This window comes from Erinaceus europaeus, chromosome 9 (assembly GCF_950295315.1).
Source record: "Erinaceus europaeus chromosome 9, mEriEur2.1, whole genome shotgun sequence".
Classification (NCBI taxonomy): domain Eukaryota; kingdom Metazoa; phylum Chordata; class Mammalia; order Eulipotyphla; family Erinaceidae; genus Erinaceus; species Erinaceus europaeus.
Genome location: NC_080170.1, coordinates 79397783 through 79425420, shown reverse-complemented (window position 1 = coordinate 79425420; position 27638 = coordinate 79397783). Strand labels below are relative to the sequence as shown.

General features: G+C 40.2%; 2 protein-coding genes across 3 annotated transcripts in view; one reads left to right on the top strand and one right to left on the bottom strand.

The window, feature by feature from the left end:
• Nucleotides 1-25616, top strand: part of PARP14 (poly(ADP-ribose) polymerase family member 14) — a 66028-nt gene extending 40412 nt beyond the window's left edge. For both annotated transcript variants that reach the window (XM_060198264.1, XM_016192580.2), the window contains 4 exons: nt 483-1082; nt 3484-3617; nt 15106-15280; nt 24925-25616. In XM_060198264.1, coding sequence (XP_060054247.1) covers nt 483-1082; nt 3484-3617; nt 15106-15280; nt 24925-25214 — 1199 coding nt within the window. In that variant the 3' untranslated portion in view covers nt 25215-25616. The remainder of the gene's footprint in view (nt 1-482; nt 1083-3483; nt 3618-15105; nt 15281-24924) is intronic.
• HSPBAP1 (HSPB1 associated protein 1) overlaps nt 25133-27638 on the bottom strand; it is an 81531-nt gene continuing 79025 nt past the window's right edge. The window contains exon 8 of the mRNA XM_016192576.2: nt 25133-27590. Within this exon, the coding sequence (XP_016048062.1) occupies nt 27075-27590 (516 nt within the window). The 3' untranslated portion in view covers nt 25133-27074. The remainder of the gene's footprint in view (nt 27591-27638) is intronic.

Below are 27638 nucleotides of genomic sequence, written 5' to 3'. Positions count from 1 at the left end.
AGTCTTTTTATTGAAATGTTTGTACCTATATATTAGTTGAGCATTATTTACAGTTGAAAAGAAGGAAAATAGCCTAAAAGTCCAGTATGGACAAATACATATGTTAGAATTTTATTCAGTCATGAAAAAGGAATTCCTATCATTTAGTTGAAATCAGTCAGAGAAGAACAAACAAAATATGATTTCACTTGTATCTGCAATCTTTAAAAAATTCAGAGATATAGAGAACATACCAATGATTGTAAGAGACAGAGTAAAATAATGAAGATGGTTTTGGGGGTGCTTTCAGTTAAAAAATAAATCAGAAGATAGATCACTTGGTAGGGCATTACCTTGTCATGTGTACTTCCGAGGTGTTGTGACATATCTCCCTCTCTCTGTCTCTGTATGAGTGAAAAAAGTAGCCAAGAAGCTATGAAATCACATGTGGTTAGAGATTAGGAATATCTAACCATCTTTTCTATTTTTATTTATTTATTAAGCAATTTTGAATTCTATAAGACCATCTGCCCAGAAAAAGAATTCCTTGATTTTGAAAAAGAAAAGGGAATCATCAACTTTCCAAGTGTGTGGTAAAGATATACAAAGTATAGAAGCTGCCCTATTTTACATACAGGAAGTGATTGAAAAAGAACTGTGTCCATACTCCACTGAAGATGAGTGTATCAAAGACTTTGATGAAAAAGAGTACGAGGAGTTGAATGAGCTGCAACAGAACTTGAATATTAACATTTACTTGGATATAAAAAAACCTTTGATTGATGTAACAGGAATTAGTAGAGATGTAATACAGGCTAGAAACAAAATTGAGGAGATGATCAAAAGAGTTAGATCAGCCAAAGAAGAGGAATCCCGGGCAGACTGTATCAGTGAATTTATCAAATGGCAATATGAGGACAAGAGCACATTTTATAGTTTTGATAAAATAACCAATTTGCAACTGGAAGATGCAAAAAGAGCAAAGGTTAACACCGTTGAGGTCAAAATTAATCAACAGACCTACAAAGTGGACTTGAACGCATACACTGCTACAGGGCCACAGGGAGACACACTGCAGGTTAAGCGCCACACAAAATCTGAAGGTGAGTCAAAGTCATTATTTTATATCTACTTTGGAATTTATGTATTTTGTATATACACAGTAATTATATTCAAGTACATAAAACTCCAAGTAACCTTTAAGGAATAAAATAGAAAATTTGGTCTCTGAGGTCAAGAGCTTACAGAATAACCAGAAAAATACATCGTGAGCTCAGAAAACAGCCTGAGAAGACCACCTTGATGTAACACTAGCTAAACTTTACATTTAAAAATATATATTTTCTATAAATCTTTTATTTATTTTAATGAGCGATGCAGATAGAAATATGTATGTGGGGGGGTTGCACACTGGGATAAGTGCATATAGGATCCTGGTTCAAGCCCCTGGCTCCCCACCTGCAGGGGGTCACTTCACAAGTAGTGTAGCAGGTCTGTAAGTGCCTATTTTTCTCTCCTCCTCTCTATCTTCCCTTCCCCTCTGAATATCTCTGTTCTATCCAAAAAAAAAAATTGAGAAAAATGGCCACAGGATTTGTAGTGCAGGCACTGACCCCCAGCATTTACCCTGGAGGGAAAGAAAAAAGAAAGAAAGAGAGAGAGAGAAACACATATGTAGATAGATAGATGATAGATAGATAAATAGATAGATGATAGATAGATGATAGATAGATAGATAGATAGATAGATAGATAGATAGATATAGATAGATACCAGAACATTGCTCAGCTCAGGCTTCTTTTGGTAGTGCTGGTGATTGGACCTAGGATTTTAGGGCCTCAGGCATGGAAGTTTTTTACATAACCACTATGTGGTCTCATCTACCACAAACCTTGCATTTGTGACCATCCCACAGTTTACAGATGCCCCAGAGCCAGCTTTGCTGGGAAACTTATGACTGCTTTACTCAAAAGAGGGATAACCGTGACTCTAAAGTAACCCAAGGCTTTCTTTTTTCTTTTTTTTTTATTATTTATTTTCCCTTTTGGTGCCCTTGTTTTATTGCTGTTGTAACTATTATTATTGTTGCTGATGATGTCGTTGTTGGATAGGACAGAGAGAAATGGAAAGAGGAGGGGAAGACAGAGAGAGTGAGAAAGAGAGACACCTGCAGACCCACTTCACCGCCTGTGAAGCAAATCCACCGCAGGTGGGGAACCAGGGCTCGAACCAGGATCCTTCCTGGTTCCTTGTGCTACTGGTCCTGACCCCCATAACCCAAGGTTTTCTAGAGCAAAGGGGAGAAGACAGGCTGGTGTGAGTGAGCACCCTGAGGATCTAGACTCTTCTTGCAGAAATCACTTCCTCCTTTTCCCTGAACTCAGTGACTCCTTAACACACACACACCAGGAAGAGCATTCATTCTCTGATGGATCTGCTTCCGGTGCAGGGCATGCTTGTCTTGTGTAGATAGTTATTTCTCCTTCCAGCCGCAGAAGTCCCCACTGAAAATTACTGTAGTAAGTAGGCTCCTGGTGTGGTATTTTCATCTCTTGTGAGATCAGCACAGACTAACTTTCAGATATGAGCACTTCCCTGAGGAAGTGGCAGATCTAGGAGGTATTCTGTTTAGCAGAATAGAAGACAACTGCCACAGGGCAGAATCTTGTCACCCATCCCACTCAGAAAGACACCATTAAGTATGACAGGTGTGGGAGTCGGGCGGTAGCGCAGTGGTTTAAGCACACATGGCACAAAGCGCAAGGACCGGTATAAGGATCCTGGTTCGAGCCCCTGGCTCCCCACCTGTAGGTGAGTCGCTTCACAAGTGGTGAAGCAGGTCTGCAGGTGTCTATCTTTCTCTCCCCCCTCTCTGTCTTCCCCTCTCTCTGTGTCATATCTAACAACGACGACATCAATAACAACAACAATAACTACAACAATAAAAAAAACAAGGGCAACAAAAGGGGAAATAAATAAATATATTAAAAAAAGAATGACAAGAGTGCAGGACCCTATAGTGTGATGAAGGGTCCCATAAATGTTGCATCACCACCTCTCTTTTTATTTATACCACTAGGCACATAGTAATCTAAAAAATATTCAGGAGTCCTATAAGGAATTTCTGTCATATTTTCAGATAAACATCTCACATGATAGTACCTATTTGAAACATTGTAGAGAAGTAGTTTATTGGTGCATTACCCATTTATGACAGATTAGATACTCAACAGAATATGCAATTGTGTTCTACAATACCCACAGCTTTACAGGAACACAGGTTCCACCCCTCAGAGACATTAATTCAGTAAACCTGTAGGGGTTTTCACAAGCATTATAGTTGTCTGTGATCCATACTTTGAAAAAAAAATACTAGAAGGATAATGTCTTGAACACAGAATCAGGAACAAAGATGATATATGAATTTTTTCAAAGCTTACCTGTAACATGGACTGTGTAGATGAGCTCCCAGGTGAGAGGGTCTCTCAAATATCTACCTTGCAGTTGAAATCCCTGCACACTGGAGTGACATGAGGCAGCAGAATGTCCTTGTGGTGGCACTACAGCCTTCAGATCCAGAGTACACAGCTGTGGCAAGCAAGTTTAATCAGACCTGTGCAAACTTCAAAATAGAGAAGGTAAGTCTCTTGCTCTCATGGGGGCTCTTACTGGTGAAAATCAGTGCTATCAAGGTTCTGGGAGAATAAACTTTCATTCACTTTCTGTCATATTTTTTTAACCTGAACTAGAATATTTACTTGTTATTGAATTCTGGATTCTCCTCATATGATCATAATTATTAAGGTATAAGATTGAGTCTTTTGTATCAATTATAATAGTAGACTACAATACAACATTAGTACATTAGTGATACATAGTTATTTTGAGGAGCAAGCAAATAAAAGCTTAACGATAGGGCATCAAGTTGTATCAATAACCAGCAAACACCACAAAGAGATGAATGGGTAGACCCTGGGAATCAGAATTATGTTTCTGTCCCACTGATCAAGCTTTGATAAATCCAACAGTGCTTTCCTAGCACACCTAATTTGTTTTGACATCTTTCATATTTATTTATTCATTTACTCATTTCATTTCCATCCTGGCCCTTCTTTTGTCTTCTTCTGTTCTAAAACACTGCTTCTGCATTTTAAAAGTTCATCTACAGAGGACCTAGTGGGGGTTGTATTGTTATATAGAGAGCTGGGAAATGTTATGCATGTACAAACTATTGAATTTACTGCCAAATGTAAAACATTAACCCCCAATAAAGAAATTTTTAAAAAGCTCATTTATCGGGGATTGGGCGATAGCGCAGCAGGTTAAGCGCACGTCGCGCAAAGCGCAAGGACCAGCCTAAGGATCCGGTTAGAGCCCTCGGGAGGCAAGGGAGTCGCTTCACAGGCGATGAAGCAGGTCTGCAGGTCTATCTTTCTCTCCCCCTCTCTGTCTTCCCCTCCTCTTTCCATTTCTCTCTGTCCTATAAAAAAAAAACAATGACATCAATAGCAACGATAATAATAACCACAACAATGATAAAAACAACCAGGGTAACAAAAGGGCAAAAATGGCCTCCAGGAGCAGTGGATTTATGGTGTAGGCACTGATCCCCAGAAATAACCCTGGAGGCAAAAAAAAGCTCATTTATCATATATTCATTTTTACATGTATATATTTACTGGGGGATTAGTGGTTTACAGTAAATACAGTTGTTGGCACATGTGTAAAATTTCTCACTTTTCTGCAAAATGTTCTCACCTAGAGTAGGTCCTTCTCGACCATTTTGTACCAGGTCCTGGAAAAACCCTCCCCTCAGAGTTCTATACTTTGGTGAAATAGACCAAATCCAGTCCAATTTCTACTTTGTATTTCTCCTTTGTTTTCTTATTTCTCAACTTCTATGAATGAGATCATTCCATATTCTTCCTTCTTTATCTGGACGATCTCAACATGACTCTTTTAAGATCCATTCACGATGACATGAAGAAGGTAAATTCACCATTTTTCATAGCTTAGCAGTACGATTGTGTATATATACCACAACTTACTCAGCCACTCATCTAGGTTGCTTCTGGGTTTTAGCTATTACAAATTGTACTGCTATAAACATAGGTATACATATCTTTTTTGATGGGTGTGTTTGACTCCTTAGGATATATCCCCAGGAGAGGAATGGTACGGTCATAGAGTAGGTCCATTTATAACCTTCTGAGAGTTCTCTAGATTGTTCTCCATGTGGATTGAACCAATTTACATTCCCACCAGCAGTGCAGAAGGGTTTTTTTTTTTTACCCCCAAACCCTTTCCAGCATTTGTTGTTACTATCTGTCCTGATGTATGGTATTCTTACAAGAGTGGAGTGGTATCTCATTGTTGTCTTTATTTGCATTTTTCTGGCAATGTCTTGGAGCATTTTTTCTTATGTCTATTGGCCTTTTTTTTTTTAAAGGTTTTATTTATTTATTAATGAGAAACATAGGAGGAGAGAGAAAGAGCCAGACATCACTCTGGTACATGTGCTGCCGGGGATTGAACTCAGGACCTCATGCTTGAGAATCCGATGCTTTATCCACTGCGCCACCTCCCAGACCATGTCTATTGGCCTTTTTTCATATGTCTGTTGGATCTCTTCTTTAGTGAATATTCTATTCATATCCTCTCCCCATTTTTTGGATGCGGTCTTTTTGTGTGTGTCTAAGGTTGCTGAGCTCTTTGTATATTTTATTAGCCTCTTGTCTGATGTATATCATGTAAATATCTTCTCCCATTCTGTAAGGAGACTCTTTGGGTGGTAGTTTCTTCTGCTATGTAGGAGTTTTTCAATCTGATTTAATCCCATTGGTTTATTTTTGTTTTAGTCTTCCTTATAATTGTATTTATATCATTGAAAATGCTTATAAAATTTAAATGGAAAAGAGTCTTCCAATATTTTCTAATAGGTATTTGATAGTTTCAGATCTAACATCCAGGTTATTCTTTTCTTAATTTTTATTTATTTAATATTTGATAGAGACAGAGAGAAATTTAGAGAGGAAGGGGAGGTAGAGAGATGGAAAGAGACAGACAGACACCTGCACCCCTGCTCCACCACTTGTGAAGCTTTCCCCCAGTAGGGGGACCAGGGGCTTGAAACTGGGTCCTTGCACACTGTAATGTGTATGCTTAATCAGGAGCACCACCACTGGCCCCAACATCAGGTTCTTGATCCACTTCGAGTCTATTTCTTTGTTTGGAGAAATGTATTGTACAAATGTTCATTTGTATTGTTTTGCATGTTTCTTTATTTTTTGCCTCCAGGGTTATTGCTGGGAGTTGATGCCTGCACTATGAATCTATGAATCCACTGCTCCTGGAAGCTACTTTTTCCATTTTTGTTACCCTTGTTGTTATTACTGTTGTTGTTGTCGGATAGGACAGAGAGAAATTAAGAAGAGGGGAAGACGGAGAAGGGGAGAGAAAGACACCTACAGAATTACTCCTCCACTTGTGAAGCGACCCCCCTGAAGGTGGGGAGCAGGGGGTTTGAACCGTATCCTTACAGCCAGTCCTTACACTTCACACCATGTGTGTTAAGCTACTACGCTACCACCAGGGCCCTTGTTCTGCCTGTTTCAACCCACTTTCCTGAACACCATTTGTTAAGGAAATTCCTTACTCCATGTAATAGTTTGGGCACACTTGTGTGTCAAAAGCTGGGGGGGTGGCTTATTTCTGGGCTCTCAGTTAATTTTATTTAGTTCATTTTTTAATTTATTTAAAAAAAGGAGACACTAACAAAACCATAGGATAAGAGGGGTACAACTCCACACAATTCCCACCACTAGATCTTTGCATCCCATCCCCTCCCCGATAGCTTTCCTATTCTTTAACCCTCTGGGAGTATGGACCCAAGGTCATTGTGGGATGCAGAAGGTTGAAGGTCTGGCTTCTGTAATTGCTTCCCTGCTGAACATGGGCATTGACTGGTAGATACACACTCCCAGCCTGCCTCTGTCTTTCCCTTGTAGGTTGGGGCTCTGGGGAAGTGGAGCTCCAGGACACATTGGTGGGGTTGTCTGTCCAAGGAAGTCTGGTTGGCATCATGCTAGCATCTGGAACCTGGTGGTTGAAAAGAGAGTTAACATACAAAGCCAAACAAATTGTTGACCAATCATGAACCTGAAAGCTGGAATAGTACAGATGAAGTGTTGGGGGGAGGGGTCCTCCGTTTTGTAGATAGCTAGTAGGCATATTTTAAATATATTCATAGGGCCTGTAGCTCTACTAGTTTTTTTCCTCTTCAATTAATTTTTTTCTTTAGTGATTTAATAATTACTGAAAAGATTGTGGGATAAGAGGGGTACAATTCCATACAGTTTCCACCACCAGAGTTCCATATCCCATCCCCTCCATTGGAAGGTTACCTATTCTTTATCCCTATGGTAGTTTGGACCAAAGATCTTTATGAGGAGCAGAAGGCTGGAGATCTGTCTGGCTTCTGTGATTGCTTCTCCACTGGGCATGGATATTGGCAGGTCAATATGAGAAGAGAAAATAGATTGAATATCTTGAGTTTTTTAATGCAGATTTCAGTTCTGGGCTCTCAATTCTATTCTACTAGTCAGTGGAATATTTTTGTTCCAGTACCAGGCAATTTTGATTACAATGGTCCTCTAATATAATTTAAGATCTGGGAGTGTGATGCCCTTCAGTTCTATTTTTTTCTCAAGATTGTTTTGGTGATTCTATGCTATTATCTGGCTCCAGATTATAGAGAATATGCAGGAGAGAGAACCTTAGCCTGTTGCCAGGGCCTTGAGATTAGACACGCCCCAGGGTGGAGAGAGAATAACCACAGCCAGTCTCCATACAGTTGATCATAGAGGCCAGGTGGAATAGGACCTTGCCCTCAACTTGGATTACAATGGTAGAGAATGTTCCATCCTCCGAAGGGAGGCTGGACAATATACTCTATGCTATACCTGAAGAAGATGGGTCCTGATATAGGGGCGGCTTGGAATGTTCCTACTTATAACCACAGAATGTGAGCACAGATCTATAGGCATGCAGAGGTCATATAGGCTCCTAAGCTGAATATGGGCCCCAGATCACATCAAATCAATGGGATTTACAATCAACAATATTTATACACCTTTCCCATATTTGGGAGCTACTCTCTTCCCTGATCCAGCTTTCTGGTCCTTCTGCTGGCCATGACATCATATCCCCAGACAATAATTAGGATCCACCTTCATATCAGATTTTAGGCTCAGGCAAAAACAAAACAAACAAACAACAAACAAAAAAACACTAGTATAGCCACAGGCCCTTTGAAATATAATTAAAATATGCCTACTAGCTATCTACAAAATGGAGGACCCCCCCCCAACACTTCATCTGCACTATTCCAGCTTTCAGGTTCATGATTGTTCAACAATTTGTTTGGCTTTGTATGTTAACTCTTTTTTCAACCACCAGGTTCCAACCTACTAGGGAAAGACAGAGGCAGGCTGGGAGTGTGGATCAACCAGTCAATGCCCATGTTCAGCAGGGAAGCAATTACAGAAGCCAGACCTTCAACCTTCTACATCCCACCATGACCTTGGGTCCATGCACCCAGGGGGATAAAGAATAGGAAAGCTATCAGGGGAGGGGATGGGATGCAGAGATCTGGTGGTGTGAATTGTGTGGAGTTGTACCTTCTTAATCTGTGGTTTTGTCAATATTTTATTTTTATAAATAAAAAATAATAAGTGGTCTGGGAGGTGGCACAGTAGATAAAGCATCAGACTCTCAAGCATGAGTTGAATCCTGGCAGCACATATAACAGAGTGATGTCTGGCTCTTTCTCTCTCCTCCTATGTTTCTCATTAATAAATAAAAAATATATTCAAAATAATAATAAAAAGAGGTCAGGTGGGACATACAATATATCCTCAACTAGGGTAGTGTCAAGTGTGTGCCCATCCACCCAAGCTTCCAAGAGCTTTTTTTAAAAATTTATTTGTAAAATAGAAAATGTCAACAAAAACATAGAATAAGAGGGGTGAAATTCCACACATTTCACACCATAAGAGTTCTATATCCCATCCCCTCCATTGGAAGCTTTCCTATTCTTTCTCTCTGGGAGCATGGACCTAGGGTCATTATGGGGTGCAGAAGGTGGAGGTCTGGTTTCTGTAATTGCTTCTCCAGTGGACACAGGCATTGGCAGGTTGATTCATACTCCCAGCCTGTCCCTATCTTTTCCTACTGGGGCAAGGCTCTGGAGAGGTGGGGTTCCAGGTACATTGGTGAGGTTGTTTGTCTGGGTGAGTCAGGTTGACGTCATGATACTATCTGCAACTTGGTGCTTACAACATGTTTTCCTTTGTTTCCTCCTTTCATGTGGAACTCGGTTCAGTAGTTCTTTTTTTATTTTATTTAAGAAAGGATAAATTAACAAAACCATAGGGTAGGAGGGGTACAACTCCACATAATTCCCACCACCCAATCTCCATATCCCACCCCCTCCCCTGATAGCTTTCCCATTCTCTATCCCTCTGGGAGCATGGACCCAGGGTCATTGTGGGTTGCAGAAGGTAGAAGGTCTGGCTTCTGTAATTGCTTCCCCACTGAACATGGGCGTTGACTGGTCGGTCCATACTCCCAGTCTGCCTCTCTCTTTCCCTGTTAGGGTGGGTCTCTGGGGAAGCTGAGCTCGAGGACACATTGGTGGGGTCTTCAATCCAGGGAAGCCTGGCTGGCATCCTGATGGCATCTGGAACTTGGTGACTGAAAAGAGAGTTAACATACGAAGCCAAACAAATTGTTGAGCAATCATGGACCCAAAGCTTGGAATAGTGGAGAGGAATGTTAGGGGGTACTCACTGCAAATTCTAGTGTACTTCTGCTTTCAGGTATATATTTTGCAGTAGTTTATGGATACGTGTGAACATATGCTCTCTCTCACAGAAACTGGTGTATATCTAGGTTTTGGGACTTTGTTAGAAAGTGAACCACCTGAGATGAAATTAGAGTATACTATGAAAGGAAAGGTCTCACCCAAATAATGAAGCTGAAGGGCTGTCATTCCACATGTGAAGTCTCTGGACACAGTCTGAAGTGAAGCATGTTGAGGTGGCAATCGTTGCGTTGGTTAGGTTGTGATTGGCGGATGCAATATTATTTGATATGGATTGGGAGAGGCATACGGGAAAGTGGGCCCTATCCAAGGGTTCCAGGACTGGGGGAAGTAGGGGCTCTATAGTGGAGATGTGAGGTTCCTGCTGTCTTAGGGTTCAAAAAGACAATCAATAGTTAATTAATATGAGAGGGGGAAAATCAATTGTATGTCTCAAAGTTTTTAAAACACAGACTGAGTCTTTTTAGTATATAGGCTGTGTATTTGATATGTGGACTCTCTCAAAAGCCTAGACCAAGTAGATCAGAGGCAACCGGTGGCATAGCTATTTACAAGTTACTGGGTACTATACAGCAAACCCTAACAAAAGAACTTTTCAAAGTTAACCCAATTACCAAATAATGTGATGATAACATTAACTATCCATTGTCTTTTTGAACCCTAAGACAGCAGGAACCTCACATCTGCACTATAGAGCCTCTACTTCCCCCAGTCCTGGAACCCTTGGATAGGGCCCACTTTCCCGCATGCCTCTCCCAATCCATATCAAATAATATTGCATCTGCCGATCACAACCTAATCAACGCAATGATTGCCACCTCAACATGCTTCAGCTCAGACTGTGTCCAGAATGACAACCCTTCAGCTTCATTACTCAGGTGAGACCTTTCCTTTCATAGCATTCTCTAATTCCATCCCAGGTAGATCACTTTCGCATTATAACATGTACACTCAACCAGGAGCAATTCTTAGAGCAAAGGTAGTAGGCAAAAGATGGAGAGACTCTATTGGCAAAGTTCATGTGAGAACTAAAGAATCTAAACATTGATCTCAAATAGTAGTTTAAAATGGTAAATATTAAATTAGCTTTCTATCTGGACCTGCTTTGTGAAATTCCAAACCTAAAAACATTCCTGAATGCACAAAGTTGCCATCTGGCATAGAATTTGTTATTATAATCTGTATTTATGAGAAGTAGTGATTGTTTTTCACACTTGTATCTTTTTTTTTTTTATTTAAGAAAGGATAAATTAACAAAACCATAGGGTAGGAGGGGTACAACTCCACACAATTCCCACCACCCAATCTCCATATCCCATCCCCTCCCCTGATAGTTTTCCCATTCTCTATCCCTCTGGGAGTATGGACCCAAGGTCACTGTGGGATGAAGAAGGTCTGGCTTCTGTAATTGCTTCCCTGCTGAACATGGGTGTTGACTGGTCAATCCATACTCCCAGTCTGCCTCTCTCTTTCCCTAGTAGTTTGGGGCTCTAGGGAAGCGGAACTCTAGGACACATTGGTGGGGTCATCTGTCCAGGGAAGTCTGGTCGGCATCATGTTAGCATCTGGAACCTGTTGGCTGAAAAGAGTTAACATATAAAGCCAAACAAATTGTTGAGCAGTCATGAACCTAAAGGCTGGGATAGTGCAGATGAAGTGTTGGGGGGTACTCACTGCAGACTAGTGTGTGTACTTTTGCTTTAAGGTATATATTTTGCCCTAGTTTATGGATATGTGTGAACATGTGCTCTATCTCACGGGACCTGGTCTATATCTAGGTTTTGGGACTTTGTTAGGAAGTGAACCACCTGGAATGGAATTAGAGAATACTATGAAAGGAAAGGTCTCACCTGAGTATTGAAGCTGAAGGGTTGTCATTCCACACCTGAAGTCTCTGGACACAGTCTGAAGTGAAGCATGCTGAGGTGGTACTCGTGTTGATTAGGTTGGGATCGGCAGATGCAATATTATTTGGTATGAATTGAGAGAACCATGCAGGAAAGTGCACCCCACCTTAAGGTTCCAGGACTGGGGGAAATATAGGTTCTATAGTAGAAATGTGAGGTTCCTGCTGTCTTAGAGTTCAAGAAGACAATAGTTCTTGTTATAATCACATTATTTGGTAGTTGGGTTAACTTTGAAAAATCCCTTTGTTAGGATTTGCTGTATATCACCATAATTTATGTCATTTAACATTATTTGTGTATAGCTGTGCCACCGGTTGCTTCTGTTCTCCCTCGTCTAGGCTTTTGAGAGAGTCAACATATCAAAGACTCAGCCTATGAATTATAAAGACTCAAGTCTGTGCTTTAAAAAATTTGAGACATTCAATCAATTTTTCCCCTGTCATATTAAAAGAATCAGGAAGTCTTGGGATCACAAACTTTTGTAGCTTTTTTTCTCTTAAAAATTTTTGATGGGGATTACATTAAATCTACATATGATTCTGGGTAGAATATTCATTTTGATGATATTAATTTTTCCAACCCATGGACATGGAAAATCTTTCCATTTCTTTGTGTCTTTTTCTGTTTCCTTGAATAGTTTTTCATGTACAAGTCTTTCTTTCTTTTTTTTTTGCCTACAGAGCTATTGCTGGGGCGCGGTGTCTGCACTATGAATCCACTGCTCTTGGAGGCTATTTTTCTCCCTTTTTGTTGCTCTTGCTGTCTTATCGTTGTTGTGGTAATTATTATTGTTATTGATGTCATTGTTGTTGAATAGGACAGAGAGTAGTCGAGAGGAGGGAAGACAGGGGGAGAGAAAGATAGACACCTGTAGACCTGCTTCACCACCTGTGAAGTGACTCCCCTGCAGTTGGGGAGCCGGTGGCTCGAACCGGAATCCTTGTGCTTTGCGTCACGCATGCTTAACCCACTGCGCTACTCCCACTTTAGGTTTTTCTGTTTACTATCATCTGCAAATAGCGAAATTTTGACTTCTCTTGCAGTCTGTATCCCTTTAATTCCTTTCTTGCCTGATTGCTATAGGAAGAACTTCCAACATTATGTTGAATAGTAACAAGTGATAGTGAGCAGCCCTATGTAGTACCTGATCTAAATGGAATGCTTTCAGTTTCTCACCATTGAGTATGATGTTGGCTGTAGGTTTGGTATATATGGACTCCACTAAATTAAGGAATTTTCTACCTATTCCCAATTTTGGTAGTACCTTGATCATGAAGGGATGTTGGATTTTGTCAAATGCTTTCTCTGCATCTGCTGAGACAATCACGTTGTTTTTGGTCTTGCATTTATTGATGTGGTGGATCACATGCATTGATTGTATTCTTGTACCCTGGGATCTTTTTAATATACTGCTATATTCAGTTGACTAGAATTTTAGCAACTATGTTCACCAGAGTTATTGATCTGTAGATTTCTTTTGTTGTGTCCCTATCTGCTTTTGGTATCAGGGTAATGTTTCTTCACAGAAGGTAGGAAGGAATATTCCTGTCTTTAATACTTTTGAAGAGCTTAAAAAGTATAGGTATTGATACCTATACTTCACTGCCTTCGGAAGATGAGAGGTAGGGTCTCCCATGTTCAAACTGAAGAGTGAAATAGACGACTAGGATAGCAAGATGGTACCCACTGATGCTGAGCATGGCTTCCCAAGTTTTGGAGACTCTCACACACTCATTTTCAATCCACTGATCACTCTTGCCTGGATATTCCTTTTTAAATTTTTTTTTCTTTTTATTTTCCCTTTTGTTGCCCCTTTTATTGTTGTAGTTATTATTGTTGTTATTGATGTCGTCATTGTTAGATAGGACAGAGAGAAATGGAGAGAGGAGGGGAAGACAGAGGGGGAGAGAAAGACACCTGCAGACCTGCTTCACCGCCTGTGAAGCGACTCCCCTGCAGGTGGGGAGCCGGGGCTCGAACTGGGATCCTTACATCAGTCCTTGTGCTTTACGCCACATGTGCTTGACCCACTGCGCTACCACCCGACTCCTGGATATTCATTTTTTAAAGAGTGGCAGCTAGTGTGTCATTGAATGATGCACATTCTGGCCTTATTTTGCCTGGATTTTTTTTTTTTTTTTTTAAGATCCAAGCCTTCAAGGTTTTCTGATAGATTCAAGATTTGTCCGATTTCTCTTGGGTCCTACAATCCAAGACCAACGGGTTTCTACTTCACCCTGAAGGCCACTTCCAGAGTTTGGTGAAAGCATGGCTACTTGGTCTCTCTAGGACTTATACTTCCTGCCTTCCTAGTGGACCAGAGATGAATTTGCATTCATTAATTTCTTTCTTGCCTATACACTCTAGCACTTCTCTACTGTTAACATGGGTAGGCAAAGTAGTATTGCAGTAGGATGAGGACTAGAGAGTCAATTAACAGTGAGATACATAGGAGTAGGAGCAGTTTTGTTTTTTTTAAGACTAGATTTTTTTCCCAGTTTTTTAAATTTGATTTTTTAATTATCTTTTTTTTTATTGGATGGAGATATCCAGAATCTGAGAGGAAAGGGGGAGACAGAATGAGAGAAAGATTGATAGATATACGTGCATCACTATTTCACCAAACATAAAGCTTTCTTCCTGCAGGTGGGGACCAGGGGCTAGAACCTTGGTCCTTACGCATTGTAACATGTACACTCAACCAGGAGCAGTTCTTAGAGCAAAGGTAGTAGGCAAAAGATGGAGAGACTCTATTGGCAAAGTTCATGTGAGAACTAAAGAATCTAAACATTGATCTCAAATAGTAGTTTAAAATGGTAAATATTAAATTAGCTTTCTATCTGGACCTGCTTTGTGAAATTCCAAACCTAAAAACATTCCTGAATGCACAAAGTTACCATCTGGCATAGAATTTGTTATTATAATCTGTATTTATGAGAAGTAGTGATTGTTTTTCACACTTGTATCTTTCTTTTTTTTTTTTTTTTATTTAAGAAAGGATAAATTAACAAAACCATAGGGTAGGAGGGGTACAACTCCACACAATTCCCACCACCCAATCTCCATAACCCACCCCCTAGCTGATAGCTTTCTCATTCTCTATCCCTCTGGGAGCATGGACCCAGGGTCTTTGTGGGTTGCAGAAGGTGGAAGGTCTGGCTTCTGTAATTGCTTCCCCGCTGAACATGGACGTTGACTGGTCGGTCCATACTCCCAGTCTGCCTCTCTCTTTCCCTAGTAGGGTGGGTCTCTAAGGAAGTGGAGTTCCAGGACACATTGGGTATCTTTCTGTGTATTCTTAGCACTTGTAGATTATGTCTCTTGGTTGATCTGCAGATCGAGAGAATTCAGAATCTGGATCTCTGGAACAGTTACCAGGCAAAGAAAAAAGTCATGGATGTCAAGAATGGTCAAACAGCAAATGAGAAGCTGCTCTTCCATGGGACAGATGCTGACTCAGTGCCATATGTCAACACAATTGGCTTTAATCGCAGTTATGCTGGAAAGAATGGTAAGGAAGAAGTCATCTACCTGCTTCAAATGTGTTGGCCATGGGGTCCACACTGGATAGAAACACAGTGTATTGCACTGTGTTTCCTTGTGGTTGCTGGTTGTGTTGCAGCCAGAGTCAAGGTTGCATTCACTATGTTTCATCCAGAGGGGATTGAATGGCCCTCTGAAGTGGAAGAATTACTATATATATATATATTTTAAATATTTATTTATTATTGGATAGAGACAGAGAGAAACTGAGAGGATAGAAGGAGGTAGAGAGGGAGAGAGACAGAGTCACCTACAGCCCTGCTTCACCACTCGTGAAGCTTTCCCCCTGCAGGTGGGTTCTAGAGGCTTGAACATGGGTCCTTGTCCACTGTAGTATGTGCGCTTAACCAGGTGTGCCACCACCTGGCCCCAAGGAATTACTTTAAAATATATATATATATATTTATTTATTTATTCCTTTTTGTTGCCCTTGTTTTATTGTTGTAGTTATTATTGTTGTCATTGTTGGATAGGACAGAGAGAAATGGAGAGAGAGGAAGACAGAGACGGGGAGAGAAAGACAGACACCTGCAGACTTGCTTCACTGCTTGTGAAGCGACTCCCCTGCAGCTGGGGAGCCAGGGGCTCGGAACCAGGATCCTTATGCCCGTCCTTGAGCTTTGCGCCACCTGTGCGCTTAATCCGCTGTGCTACCACCCGACTCCCAGGAATTACTTTTTAAAATTAATCACACACATATATTTTAAGAAACTTAGAGAGCAATTCATACAGAAAACACAGCAGAATAAACCATATTAAGAAAAAAAAATCCCCTAAAGTACAACTCACAACTGATATCTCACGCAGTTCATTAGAATACACTTGGCCAATCCATGTACCTTCCTTTCTGAAAGTTGGAGGTTAAAAGTTCATGGTGATGTTTCATAAGTGGTGGGGAAAGCCAGCAGGTGTGTCTTTTTCTCTCCCTGTCTTCCCCTCCCCTCTTAGTTTCTCACTGTCCCATTCCATAAAATAGAAATGGGTGGTGGGGGTGGCTGCTGGGAGTGGTGGATTCAAAATCCCAGCACAGTGATAATCCTAGTAACAATGAAGGAAGAAAAGGAAGGGCAGTGTAACATCCTGAAGCTAGATGGTATGACCAGACAGTGAACCGTAACAATTTTAGCAGTTAGTTGAGTGCCCTGCTCACTACCCCTTGGTAGTCTAGGGAGATCTGCTTTCATAGGTGACCCTCTCACCAGCAGGAATCCTATGACTGGACCTCAGGAGGGTTCTGGAAATACTGACTTTGTCCTCCGATTCAGAACAGGTTCAAACCCAAGGGGAGAAGACACTCTAGGGCATTTTATACCCAGGCTGGCCCTCCTTCAGCAAGTTGATGTGAAGGACCTCCTACCACTCTACAGATTGGTCCCTTTGTCATCATACATCTAAAGTACTTAAAGGGTAAACTAGCCTTAAAACTAGAGCCACAGTGCCAACTGCTGGAAAAACAAAAGCAAATGGAAATAAGATTAAATCCTTTGCCTGATTCAATAAGTAATCAAAATTAACTGTGAAACATGATAGTTCATATGTGAACTATAAATAACCAAAGTAGAAGCAAACAAACAAACAGAACTCAGCCAAATATAACACTTAAGACTCTGAGAAAAACAGTACAGTTGTCAAGGAAGAGGGTGGTGATGGGGGAAGGAGCAGAGGAGGTCAGTATGATAGTGGGCACCACACTAGAATGTTGAGAGAACTGTCAGGCTGTACTTTATACAGAAGGTACATAGGGTTGTAAATCAGCGACACATCAAAGTTTCATAAAAATGAGGAACTAGAGAGACTGAACATTCTATTTTAAACTGAACATTCTATTTTAAAGCTGTATTTATGACAGACTAGAATACTGGGTCATAGGCACAATAGGTAGGCAACTTGGCCTCACACATGGGACTCCACCCCTTGAGCTACTTTCGTGGTCACATGAATATATTTTTTTAAATTATTTATTTAAGAAAGGATTAATGAACAAAAACATAAGGTAGGAGGGGTACAACTCCACACAATTCCCACCACCCAATCTCCATAACCCACCCCCTCCCATGATAGTTTCCCATTCTCTAGCCCTCTGGGAGCATGGACCCAGGGTCATTGAGGGTTGCAGAAGGTAGTAGGTCTGGCTTCTGTAATTGCTTCCCCGCTGAACATGGGCGTTGACTGGTCGGTCCATACTCCCAGTCTGCCTCTCTCTTTCCCTAGTAAGGTGTGTCTCTGGGGAAGCAGAGCTCCAGGAAACATTGGTGGGGTCTTCAATCCAGGGAAGCCTGGCCAGCATCCTGGTGGCATCTGGAACCTGGTGATTGAAAAGAGAGTTAACATACGAAGCCAAACAATTTGTTGAACAATCATGGATCCCAAGCTTGGAATAGTGGAGAGGAAGTGTTAGGGAGGTACTCACTGCAAACTCTAATGTACTTATGCTTTCAGGTATATATTTTGCAGTAGTTTATGGATATGTGTGAACATAAGCTCTCTCTCACAGAAACTGGTGTATATCTAGATTATGGGACTTTGTTAGAAAGTGAACTACCTGAGATGAAATTAGAGTGTACTATAAAAGGAAAGGTCTCACCTGAGTAATGAAGCCGAAGGGTTGTCATTCCACATGTGAAGTCTCTGGACACAGTCTGAGGTGAAGCATGTTGAGGTGGCAATCGTTGCGTTGGTTAGGTTGTGATCGGCGGATGCAATATTATTTGGTTTGGATTGGGAGACGCATACGGGAAAGTGGGCCCTGTCCAAGGGTTCCAGGACTGGGGGAAGTAGGGGCTCTATAGTGGAGATGTGAGGTTCCTGCTGTCTTAGGGTTCAAAAAGACAATGTTATCATCACATTATTAATGTTATCATCACATTATTAATGTTATCATCACATTATTTGGTAATTGGGTTAACTTTGAAAAGTCCTTTTGTTAGGGTTTGCTGTACAGTATCCAATATCTTATATATAGCTGTGCTATTGGATGCTTCTAATCTACTTGGTCTAGACTTTTGAGAGTCCGCATATCAAATACACAGCCTATATATTAAAAAGATTCAGTTTGTGTTTTGAGAAACTTTGAGACATACAACTGATTTTCCCCCTCTCATATTAATTAACTACTGATTTATATGTCTACATTTTGCTACGAGTGTACATAAACACCATTCCCACCACCAAAAGACTGTGACCCATCCCTCCCACCCACTCCCACCCCCCACTGGCCCAGGAAGCGACATGTCTACCACTCACCAAAGAGTTTTTACTTTGGTGCCCTACTTACAATTTGATCAGGTCCTGCTTTTAGTTTCCCTTACAGATCTTCTTCCTCAACTTCTGTTGATGAGTGGGATCATCCCATACTCATCTTTATCTTTCTGACTTAGTTCACTTAACATAATTCCTTCTAGCTCTGTCCAAGATGGGTCAGAGAAGGTGGGTTCATTGTTCTTGACAGCTGCATAGTATTCCATTGTGTATATATACCACAGCTTTCTCAGCCACTCATCTGTTGTTGGGCACCTGGGTTGCTTCCAGGTTTTAGCTATTATGAATTGTGCTGCTATGAACATAGGAGTACACACCTCTTTTTGGTGGGGTGTTATGGAGTCCTTGGGGTATATCCCCAGGAGAGGAATTACTGGATCATATGGAAGGTCCATGTCTAGCCTTCTGAGAGTTTTCCAGACTGCTCTCCACAGAGGCTGTACCAATTTACATTCCCACCAGCAATGTAAAAGGGTTCCTCTGTCCCCACATCCTCTCCAGCATTTGTTGCTGCTGTCCTTTTTGATGTATGCCATTCTTACAGGAGTGAGGTGGTATCTTAGTGTTGTCTTAATTTGCATTTCTCTGACAATCAGTGACCTAGAGCAGTTTTTCATATGTTTGTTAGCCTTTTGGATCTCCTCTGAGGTGAATGTTTTGTTCATATCCTCTGCCCATTTTTGGATGGGGTTATTTGCTTTTTTGGTGCTAAGTTTGCTGAGCTCTTTATATATTTTGGTGATTAGTTTCTTGTCTGATTTCTGGCATGTGAAGGTCTTCTCCCATTCTGTGAGGGGTCTGTTTGTTTAATAGTTTCTTTGGATGTGCAGAAGCTTTTCAATTTGATGTAGTCCCATTGGTTTGTTTCTGCTTTAGTCTTCCTTGCAATTGGGTTTGATTCATCAAAGATGTCCTTGAGGTGTATGTGGGAAAGTTTTACCAATGTTTTCCTCTAAGTATTTGATTGTTTCAGGTCTGACATCTAGGTCTTTGAGCCATTTGGAGTTGATTTTTGTTTCTGGTGAGATAAAGTGGTTCAATTTTATTCTTCTGCATGTTTCAACCCAGTTCTCCCAGCACCATTATTGAAGAGAGCCTCCTTTTTCCATTAAATACTTTGGGCCCCCTTATCAAAGATTAGATGCCCATAGGTGTGGGGATTTATTTCTGGGCTTTCAATTCTGTTCCACTGGTCTGTGTGCCTATATTTGTTCCAGTACCATGCTGTTTTGATGATGATGGCTTTATAATATAGTTTAAGGTCTGGGAGTGTGATGCCTCCATTTCTGTTTCTTTTCCTCAAGATGGTTTTGGCAATTCTAGGTGTTTTCAGTTTCCAGATAAATGATTGTAGTGTTTGTTCTATTCTCTTAAAGAAGCTTGGTGGAATTTTGAGGGGTATTGCATTAAATTTGTATATGGCTCTGGGTAGAATATTCATTTTGATGATGTTTATTCTTCCAATCCATGAGCATGGGATATCTTTCCATTTCTTGGTATCAGTTTCTATTTCCTTGAGTAGTGACTCATAGTTTTCAGCATACAAGTCTTTCACTTCTTTGGTCAACTTTATTCCTAGGTATTTGATTGATTTTGCTGAAACAGTAAATGGGAGTGATTTCTGGATGTCTTCTTCAGATTTAGTGTTTGCATAAAGAAATGCCACTGATTTTTGTACATTGATTTTGTAGCCTGATACCTTGCTATATTGCCTAATAACTTCCAGTAATTTTCTACTGGATTCTTTAGGTCTTTCTATGTATACTATCATATCATCTGCAAATAGTGAGAGTTTGACTTCTTCCCTTCCAATCTGTATTCCTTTGATTTCTTTCTCTTGCCTGATTGCTATGGCAAGAACTTCCAATACTATGTTGAAGAGTAACGGTGACAGTGGACAGCCCTGTCTAGTCCCCGATCTGAGGGGGAATGCTTTCAGCTTCTGTCCATTGAGTATGATGTTGGCTGTAGGTTTGCTATATATAGACTCCACTATCTTGAGGAATTTCCCATCTATTCCCATTTTTTGTAGAGTTTTGAGCATGAATGGGTGTTGGATTTTGTCAAAGGCTTTCTCTGCATCTATTGAGATAATCATGTAGTTTTTGGCTTTGCTTTTATTGATGTGGTGAATGACATTGATTGACTTATGGATGTTGAACCAGCCTTGCATTCCTGGGATGAATCCCACTTGGTCATGATGAACATTCTTTTTGATGTATTGCTGTATCCGGTTGGCCAAGATCTTGTTTAATATTTTGGCATCTATGTTCATCAGAGAAACTGGTCTGTAGTTTTCCTTTTTTGTTCTGTCCCTATCAGCTTTTGGTATCAGGGTGATGTTGGCTTCCTAAAAGGTGGAAGGGAGTATTCCTGTTTCTTCAATCTTATGGAATAGCTTAAGAAGTATGGGTATTAACTGTTTCCTGAAAGTTTTGTAGAATTCGTTTGTGAAGCCATCTGGTCCAGGACTTTTGTTGTTGGGGAGATTCTTAATAATGGTTTCAATTTCTTTGCCTGTGATTGGTGCATTTAGATTTTGTAGTTCTTCTTGGTTCAGTTTTGAAGTGCATAGGTTTCTAGGAATTGTTCCATTTCTTCCAGATTCTCTAGCTTGGTGGCATATAGTTCTTTATAGAAGTTTCGCAGGATTCTCTGGATTTCTGTGGTTTCAGTTGTGATATCTCCTCCATCATTTACAATTCTATTAATTTGAGTCTTCTCTCTTTTTTGTTTGGTGAGTCTGGCTAGGGGTTTGTCAATTTTGTTTAATCTTTCAAAGAACCAACATTTGGCTTCATTGATCTTTTGTATGGTTCTCTTATTTTCGATGTTTATTTCTGCTCTAACTTTAGTGATTTCTGTCCTTCTGGTTGCTTTAGGGTTCCTTTGTTCCTCTTCCTCTAAGTTCTTGAGGTGCGGAGTAAGGTCGTTCATTTGAGCTTCTTCTTGGTGTTTAATATGTGATTGTATGGCTATAAGTTTCCCTCTCAGTACTGCTTTAGCTGTGTCCCAAATATTTTGATAGGTTGTGTCTTTATTTTCATTTGTTTCCAGGAACATTTGAATTTCCTGCTTGAGTAAGTCTCTGACCCAGTGGTTCTTAAGGAGCATGTTGTTTAGTTTCCAAATTCTGTGTCTTTTAATAATTTTCTGTTTGTTGTTAAATGTTAGTTTTACTCCACTGTGGTCTGAGAAGATACTTGGGATGATTTCAATGCTCTTGAATTTATTGATGCTGTCTTTTTGGCCTAACATATGGTCTATCCTTGAGTATGTGTTATGTGGATTTGAAGAGAAGGTATATTCCAGTTTTTTGGGGTGGAGCAGTCTGAAAATGTCCAAGAGGTCTAGTCTGTCGATCTCTTCATTCAATTCTCTTGTATCTTTATTGGTTCTCTGCTTTGTTGATCTGTCTAAGTGTGAGAGTGGGGTATTGAAGTCTCCCACTATTATTGTATTACTATTGATGTATTTTTGAAATTCTTTCAGTAGATGCTTAATGTATTTAGATGTCCCTTGTTGGGTGCATAGATGTTAATAATTGTTAAGCCTTCTTGGCTGATTGATCCTCTAATCATTATGTCCTTGCCTATCTTTTATTACTTTAATTTAAAATCTATCGTGTCTGAGATGAGAATGGCTGTTCCTGCCCTTTTTTGTGGTCCGTTAGCCTGTATGATAGTTTTCCATCCTTTCACTTTAAGTCTGTGTTTATCTTGTTGTGACAGATGGGATTCTTGCAAGCAGCATATGGTTGGGTTATGTTTTCTGATCCATCCCCCCCCTGTGCCTTTTGATGGGTGAAGTTTAAGCCATTGACATTTATTGATACTATGGATTTAATGTATTGTAGTGCCATTGTTCTAAAAAAAATTGCTCTGATATATTGCAAGTATTATAGTGATGTTCTTGCTTATAAGAGGTCTTTTAGTACCTCTTTCAGGGCCGGCTTGGTGATGGTTGCCTCCTTTAACTGTTGTTTATCTAAGAAGGTTTTGATCCCTCCATCTAGTTTGAATGAAAGTCTAGCAGGATATATTATCCTTGGTTGAAACCCTTTTTCATTCAGTGCTCGATAGATATCTTGCCACTCCCTTCTGGCTTTTAGAGTTTGAGCGGAGAAGTCTGCAGATAATCTTACGGGTTTTCCCGTTTATGTGACTCTGTTTCTCTCTTGCATCCCTTAGGATCCTTTCTTTATCCTTACTTCTTCTCATTGTGACTATGATGTGTCTTGGTGTCCTCAGGTCTGGGTTGATTCTGTTTGGAACTCTCTGGGCCTCTTGAATCTTGATATCCTTTCTGTTATTCAGGTCTGGGAAGTTTTCTTCTATTATTTCCTCTAGAATGTTTTCTTCCCCTTCCTCTCTTTCTTCCTCTGGCAGGGCAATTATATGAATGTTACTTCTTTTGAGATCATCCCATATGTCTCTGTTAATTGTTTTCAGTGTCTCTCAATCTCTTTTTAAGCTCTTTCACCTCTTTCTTTGTTTTCTCTAACTCATCCTCTGTCTGACTAATTCTGTTTTCTGCTTCTGTTAGTCTGCTTTCCCTTGCCTCAGCTTCTTTCTTCATTACAGCTATTTCAGCTTTCAGTTCTCTGATTGCCTCAAGATAATCAGTATTTTCCTTGGTGGTCTCAACTGTTGTTTCCCTAATACTGCCATTCCTTTCCTCCAATGTTGTTTTCATTTCTGTGATTAATAAGTTTATTATTGCTTGCATACTTTTCTTATCTATGGTTACTTCTGGCTGATGTGTAGTTTCTTCTGGGCTCTTGTCTTCATTCATTGGGGTAGCAGTTTTATTTGTTTTTGACCTACCCATTCTTTTTATGTGTTTCTTTTTTTTTATGCTCTGTTGTTCCTCAGTTGTTGTGTCTTGAGTACAAGTAACACTGTACTAAATACCTTTATGACAATTGCCCTCACCAACCTCCGGAATTACAGTAGCAACTGAAGTAAGTATTGAAGTAGTTTAATCCTTACCAGTTAGCCAATTTCTCCAGTCCATGAAATAATAGTAACCAAATCCCCGTGAAGAAAGAGAAAGAGAGGATAGCAAGGATAGACAGTTATGCAAATCTACTATCCACTGTATATTCTAGGGGTAACAAGAGGGGAAAGGGAACTAGAGCAGAGATACACACATAGAGAGTCCACTCTGAGTCAGATTTCTTCCCCAAAATAATTCACAAATTCAGAAAGGCGAAGAAGGAAGAAGTGTATGACAAGATTTAAAAAAAAAAAAGAGATGAGAGAGAAAAGGGAGAAGATAAGTAAAAGAGTTGTAATTAAAGAGCAGTGAAAGGAAATTCCCAAATGTGTATCAGTGAATTCAAAAAAGCACCCTGTTTGGTGGTGTGGGGCATCCTGCTAGGAGCTGGTCCCCAGGGACTGTTTATGGGGGGGGGGGGGCGGGAAGGAGGTATGCTTGAAAATTAAAAGGAAGAAAAAAGAATTTTTTCCCCTTTTTTCCCTACTCGAATTCTTAACCCAAATTAGGTTATAGTCACCTCCTTGGTGTCTAAGGACCCCTTATTGGCTGGCCTGCTAAAGGCAGAAAATCCTACTGTTACCAGTAGATGTGTTCGGAGCTCAGCAGCTAGCAGCTTCTCAGTCCACCATCTTCTGGGAAACCCCCCCCAGACTTTTTTTAAAGGATTTCTCAAAAATGAAATCTAGCTCCAAGTCTTTTGATCCAATGAGAGCTATACTCAAGAATTCTTTGGATCTGCCCTCAGGGTCGCAGTGGTCCCTGGAGACTCCCAAGAGAAAGCCCCTGAGCTATAGTGCTCCCTCTGGGTCCTCTGCCGGCTGCCCAGCAGCGCTCTGCAACCGGCGGAGGAGCTGCCTTCCCGGGCGGAGGACAATGCCCGGCGCACCCGCCTTGCCCGCCGCTGCCTGGGAAGTCTCTAGCAGCCGCCCGCTAGTTCGTGCCACCTTTACTCTAATTCTTAACCCAAATTAAGTTATAGTCACCTCCTTGGTGTCACCGATAGGGCCCCTTATTGACTGGCCTGCTAAAGGCAGAAAATCATACCGTTTCCAGAAGATGTGATCAGAGCTCACGCTGCTAGCGGCTTCTCAGTCCGCCATCTTCCGGGAACCCCCGGTCACATGAATATTTAACATTATTTGAGATATTAGGCCAAATTAGGCAAAACTGAAGTAAAAAAAAAAAGATTGATTTGTTTACGTACTTGAGAGAGAACCAAAGAATCACTCTGGTACATGCGATGTTGGGGATCAAACTTAAGACCACATGATTGAGGATGCAACACTTCATCCACTGCACAACCTTCCAGGCTGTCAAAACTGAAATTCTAAGTGTTTTGTTTTCTCTTCACAGCTGTGGCATATGGAAAAGGAACCTATTTTGCTGTCAATGCCAGTTATTCAGCAAATAATACATACTCCAGGCCAGACATAAATGGGAAAAAGCATATGTACTATGTGCGAGTACTTACTGGAATGTACACATGTGGATATCAGTCATTACTTGTGCCTCCTCCAAAGAATGCTCAAAATCCTACTGACTTGTATGACACTGTCACAGATAATGTACAAAATCCCAGTTTATTTGTGGTATTTTATGACTACCAATCTTACCCAGAGTACCTCATTACATTTAGACAGTAGCATTTTAGAGACATGTAGTACAAAAAATTTTAGAATATTACTCTAAATACATACTTATAGCACAAGTTTTAGCTTTTTTTCCTACTTAACAGCTTTTTCACACATCAAAGGATATCTTTCACAACTGAAAAGAATCACACTAGAGAGCAAAAAAAATATGTAGGCTGAAATCAGTTAACTCAGTTATAACTCCGTGTCTCACCACAGACATCAATTTGTAGAAGATATTTATAATTCAAAGTACTAACATCACTGTAGTCTCTGTGCTCAGGGAATACATTCTGTGGATCCCTCAAAATTTTGTGTGCCAATGCTTTTTTTTATAATTTTTACATCACTGTGATAAAGTTTAATGTGTAATTTTGCATAAATTAACAACAATAATAAAATGAAACAATCTAACAGCCTGTAATAAAGTTCCGTGAACAAGGTCTCAAAGTTATCATCATGTAGGTAGTATTTTTAAACTACTAAATGTGTGTAAGTGAAACCTCAGAAAGTGACACTGTGTGCAAGAGTGAATACTATAACCTTGAGTTCAGAGAGTACAGTTACTGGCCCCAGAAGAACCAGTGGGCATCAGAAAGTGTGTTCTGTGGGCAGCAATACATTAGCCAGGGAGGAAGGTGCTATCTCCTTGGGGGCAGGGGTGGTCTCTCATCTTTTTTTTTTTAAGTCCTTGAGCTGAGGTTTGTGGCATAACTGTTTTCATAAACCAAGTGAGAAGGAAAAAGCTCAATCAGACTTACAGCTAAAATAGTAATCATCTCCTCAGTGGCCTGAATTTGCTGTTACATGAAGAGAGGAAGGTAGGAAGGGGAGAGAGGAGGGTAGGTGCAGAGGTGGGGAGAGAGAGACAGAGACACACCACAGCACTGGAGCTTCCTGCAGTGCTGTAGCACTCCCATAAAGTGCTAGTATGTGTCCTGGGGTTACATGCATGTCAAGGCATCTATCTTACCAGAGATGCTAGCTTCCCACCCTATTCTATTTTGTAAAAATAATTTTATTTATACTATAGTTGATGACATATGGTTATAATTTCTAATCTCTCTGTGATAAGTGTCTTCAGAAGACTCTCACCTCCAATTTTGCTTTCTACCATCATGCACCAAGAATTCAATGATCATACCACCCCCTCTCCTTCCCTTTTTCCCCAGAATCTTTACTCGATGCAATAGACCACACCAAAACTAAATTTCACTTTGTGTTTTCCCCTTTCTGTCCTTGTTTCTTAAGTTGTCTATAAGTTAGCCTATTCTATTTTTTGAAACTCTTGTTCACTAGTACTACACAGATTTTATAGTTAATGAGTCACAATTTGTTCAACTAAATAATGAAAAGAAAGAAAATATCTATTTCTGCTATTGGGACATGCCTACTAAAGAAAACAGAATTTGCCTCTTGGCTACATTCTCTGCCCCAATGTACTTGAGAAAATAATTGCCAACAAAGTCTCCTCTTTGTACTCTCTTTAATAAGATATTTACAAGCACCAACTAAATAGGCTTTTCTAATTTTTTGAATTCTTAATTACACAGCAATGGTAAAAAAAAAAAAAACGTCCTTAGGTCTTTTTGCAAATGTAATGAAAGTGAGATCAATCTTACTAAACCACATTTTTTTTTTTTTTAGAGGAGTCAGGAGAATCAGGCCTAAAAAAATAACAGTAAGCAAGGCTGACCAAAGAACACTGTAAATGAAATGGGAAGATGAGACTTAATTAGGAAAGATCAAATACTTTATCATAAAGATGTACAAATTGACCATTTGCTTTTCCAATTTTTATTTTTTAAAAAAGGATCACGCTACTTAAAAGTTGCGTTAGAAATAATATTTTTAAATCATTTTTCTGTGGAATCATAAACTTTTTCCTTGAATCAAAAGCTGTGCCACTATCCTGGTTACCTTTGGATTCACCAAGCAGTCCAGCAAGTCATCTGTAGAAACTGATATGGGAGAAGTAGACGGTAGGCTTTCAATTGCACTCTCACTTTGACTCATCATTCGCTGCCTTTTGGAAGACTGTAATTTTCCAAAATGTTCTCTGTCTCTGCTAAAATGGTCTTCACAACCAATTTTAAATAAGACTTCTCTTTCTGACTGAGGTTCTACAGAAGTTAGTGTCACAGGAACCAGATCAGGGCCAAAGGGATTTATTGCCTCCTGTTTTACTTTTTCCAAGGTTAAGTTTTGACTATCTGTTCCTTCGACCTCCATGTGGTTATGCACAATTAATTCTTCATCTCTTGTGTACTTTCTATTTGTTCTCAGTGGTTGGATTTCTCCTGTCTTAGATGCCATGTGATGATCTAAAAATGCAGAAACAGCTCCATTTAAGTATTGACAGTTGACTTCATGGGATGTTTCCTCAACCTATGGAAAAAGGAAAATCCTTTAGCATGGTTAAATAGGGTTGGGGGA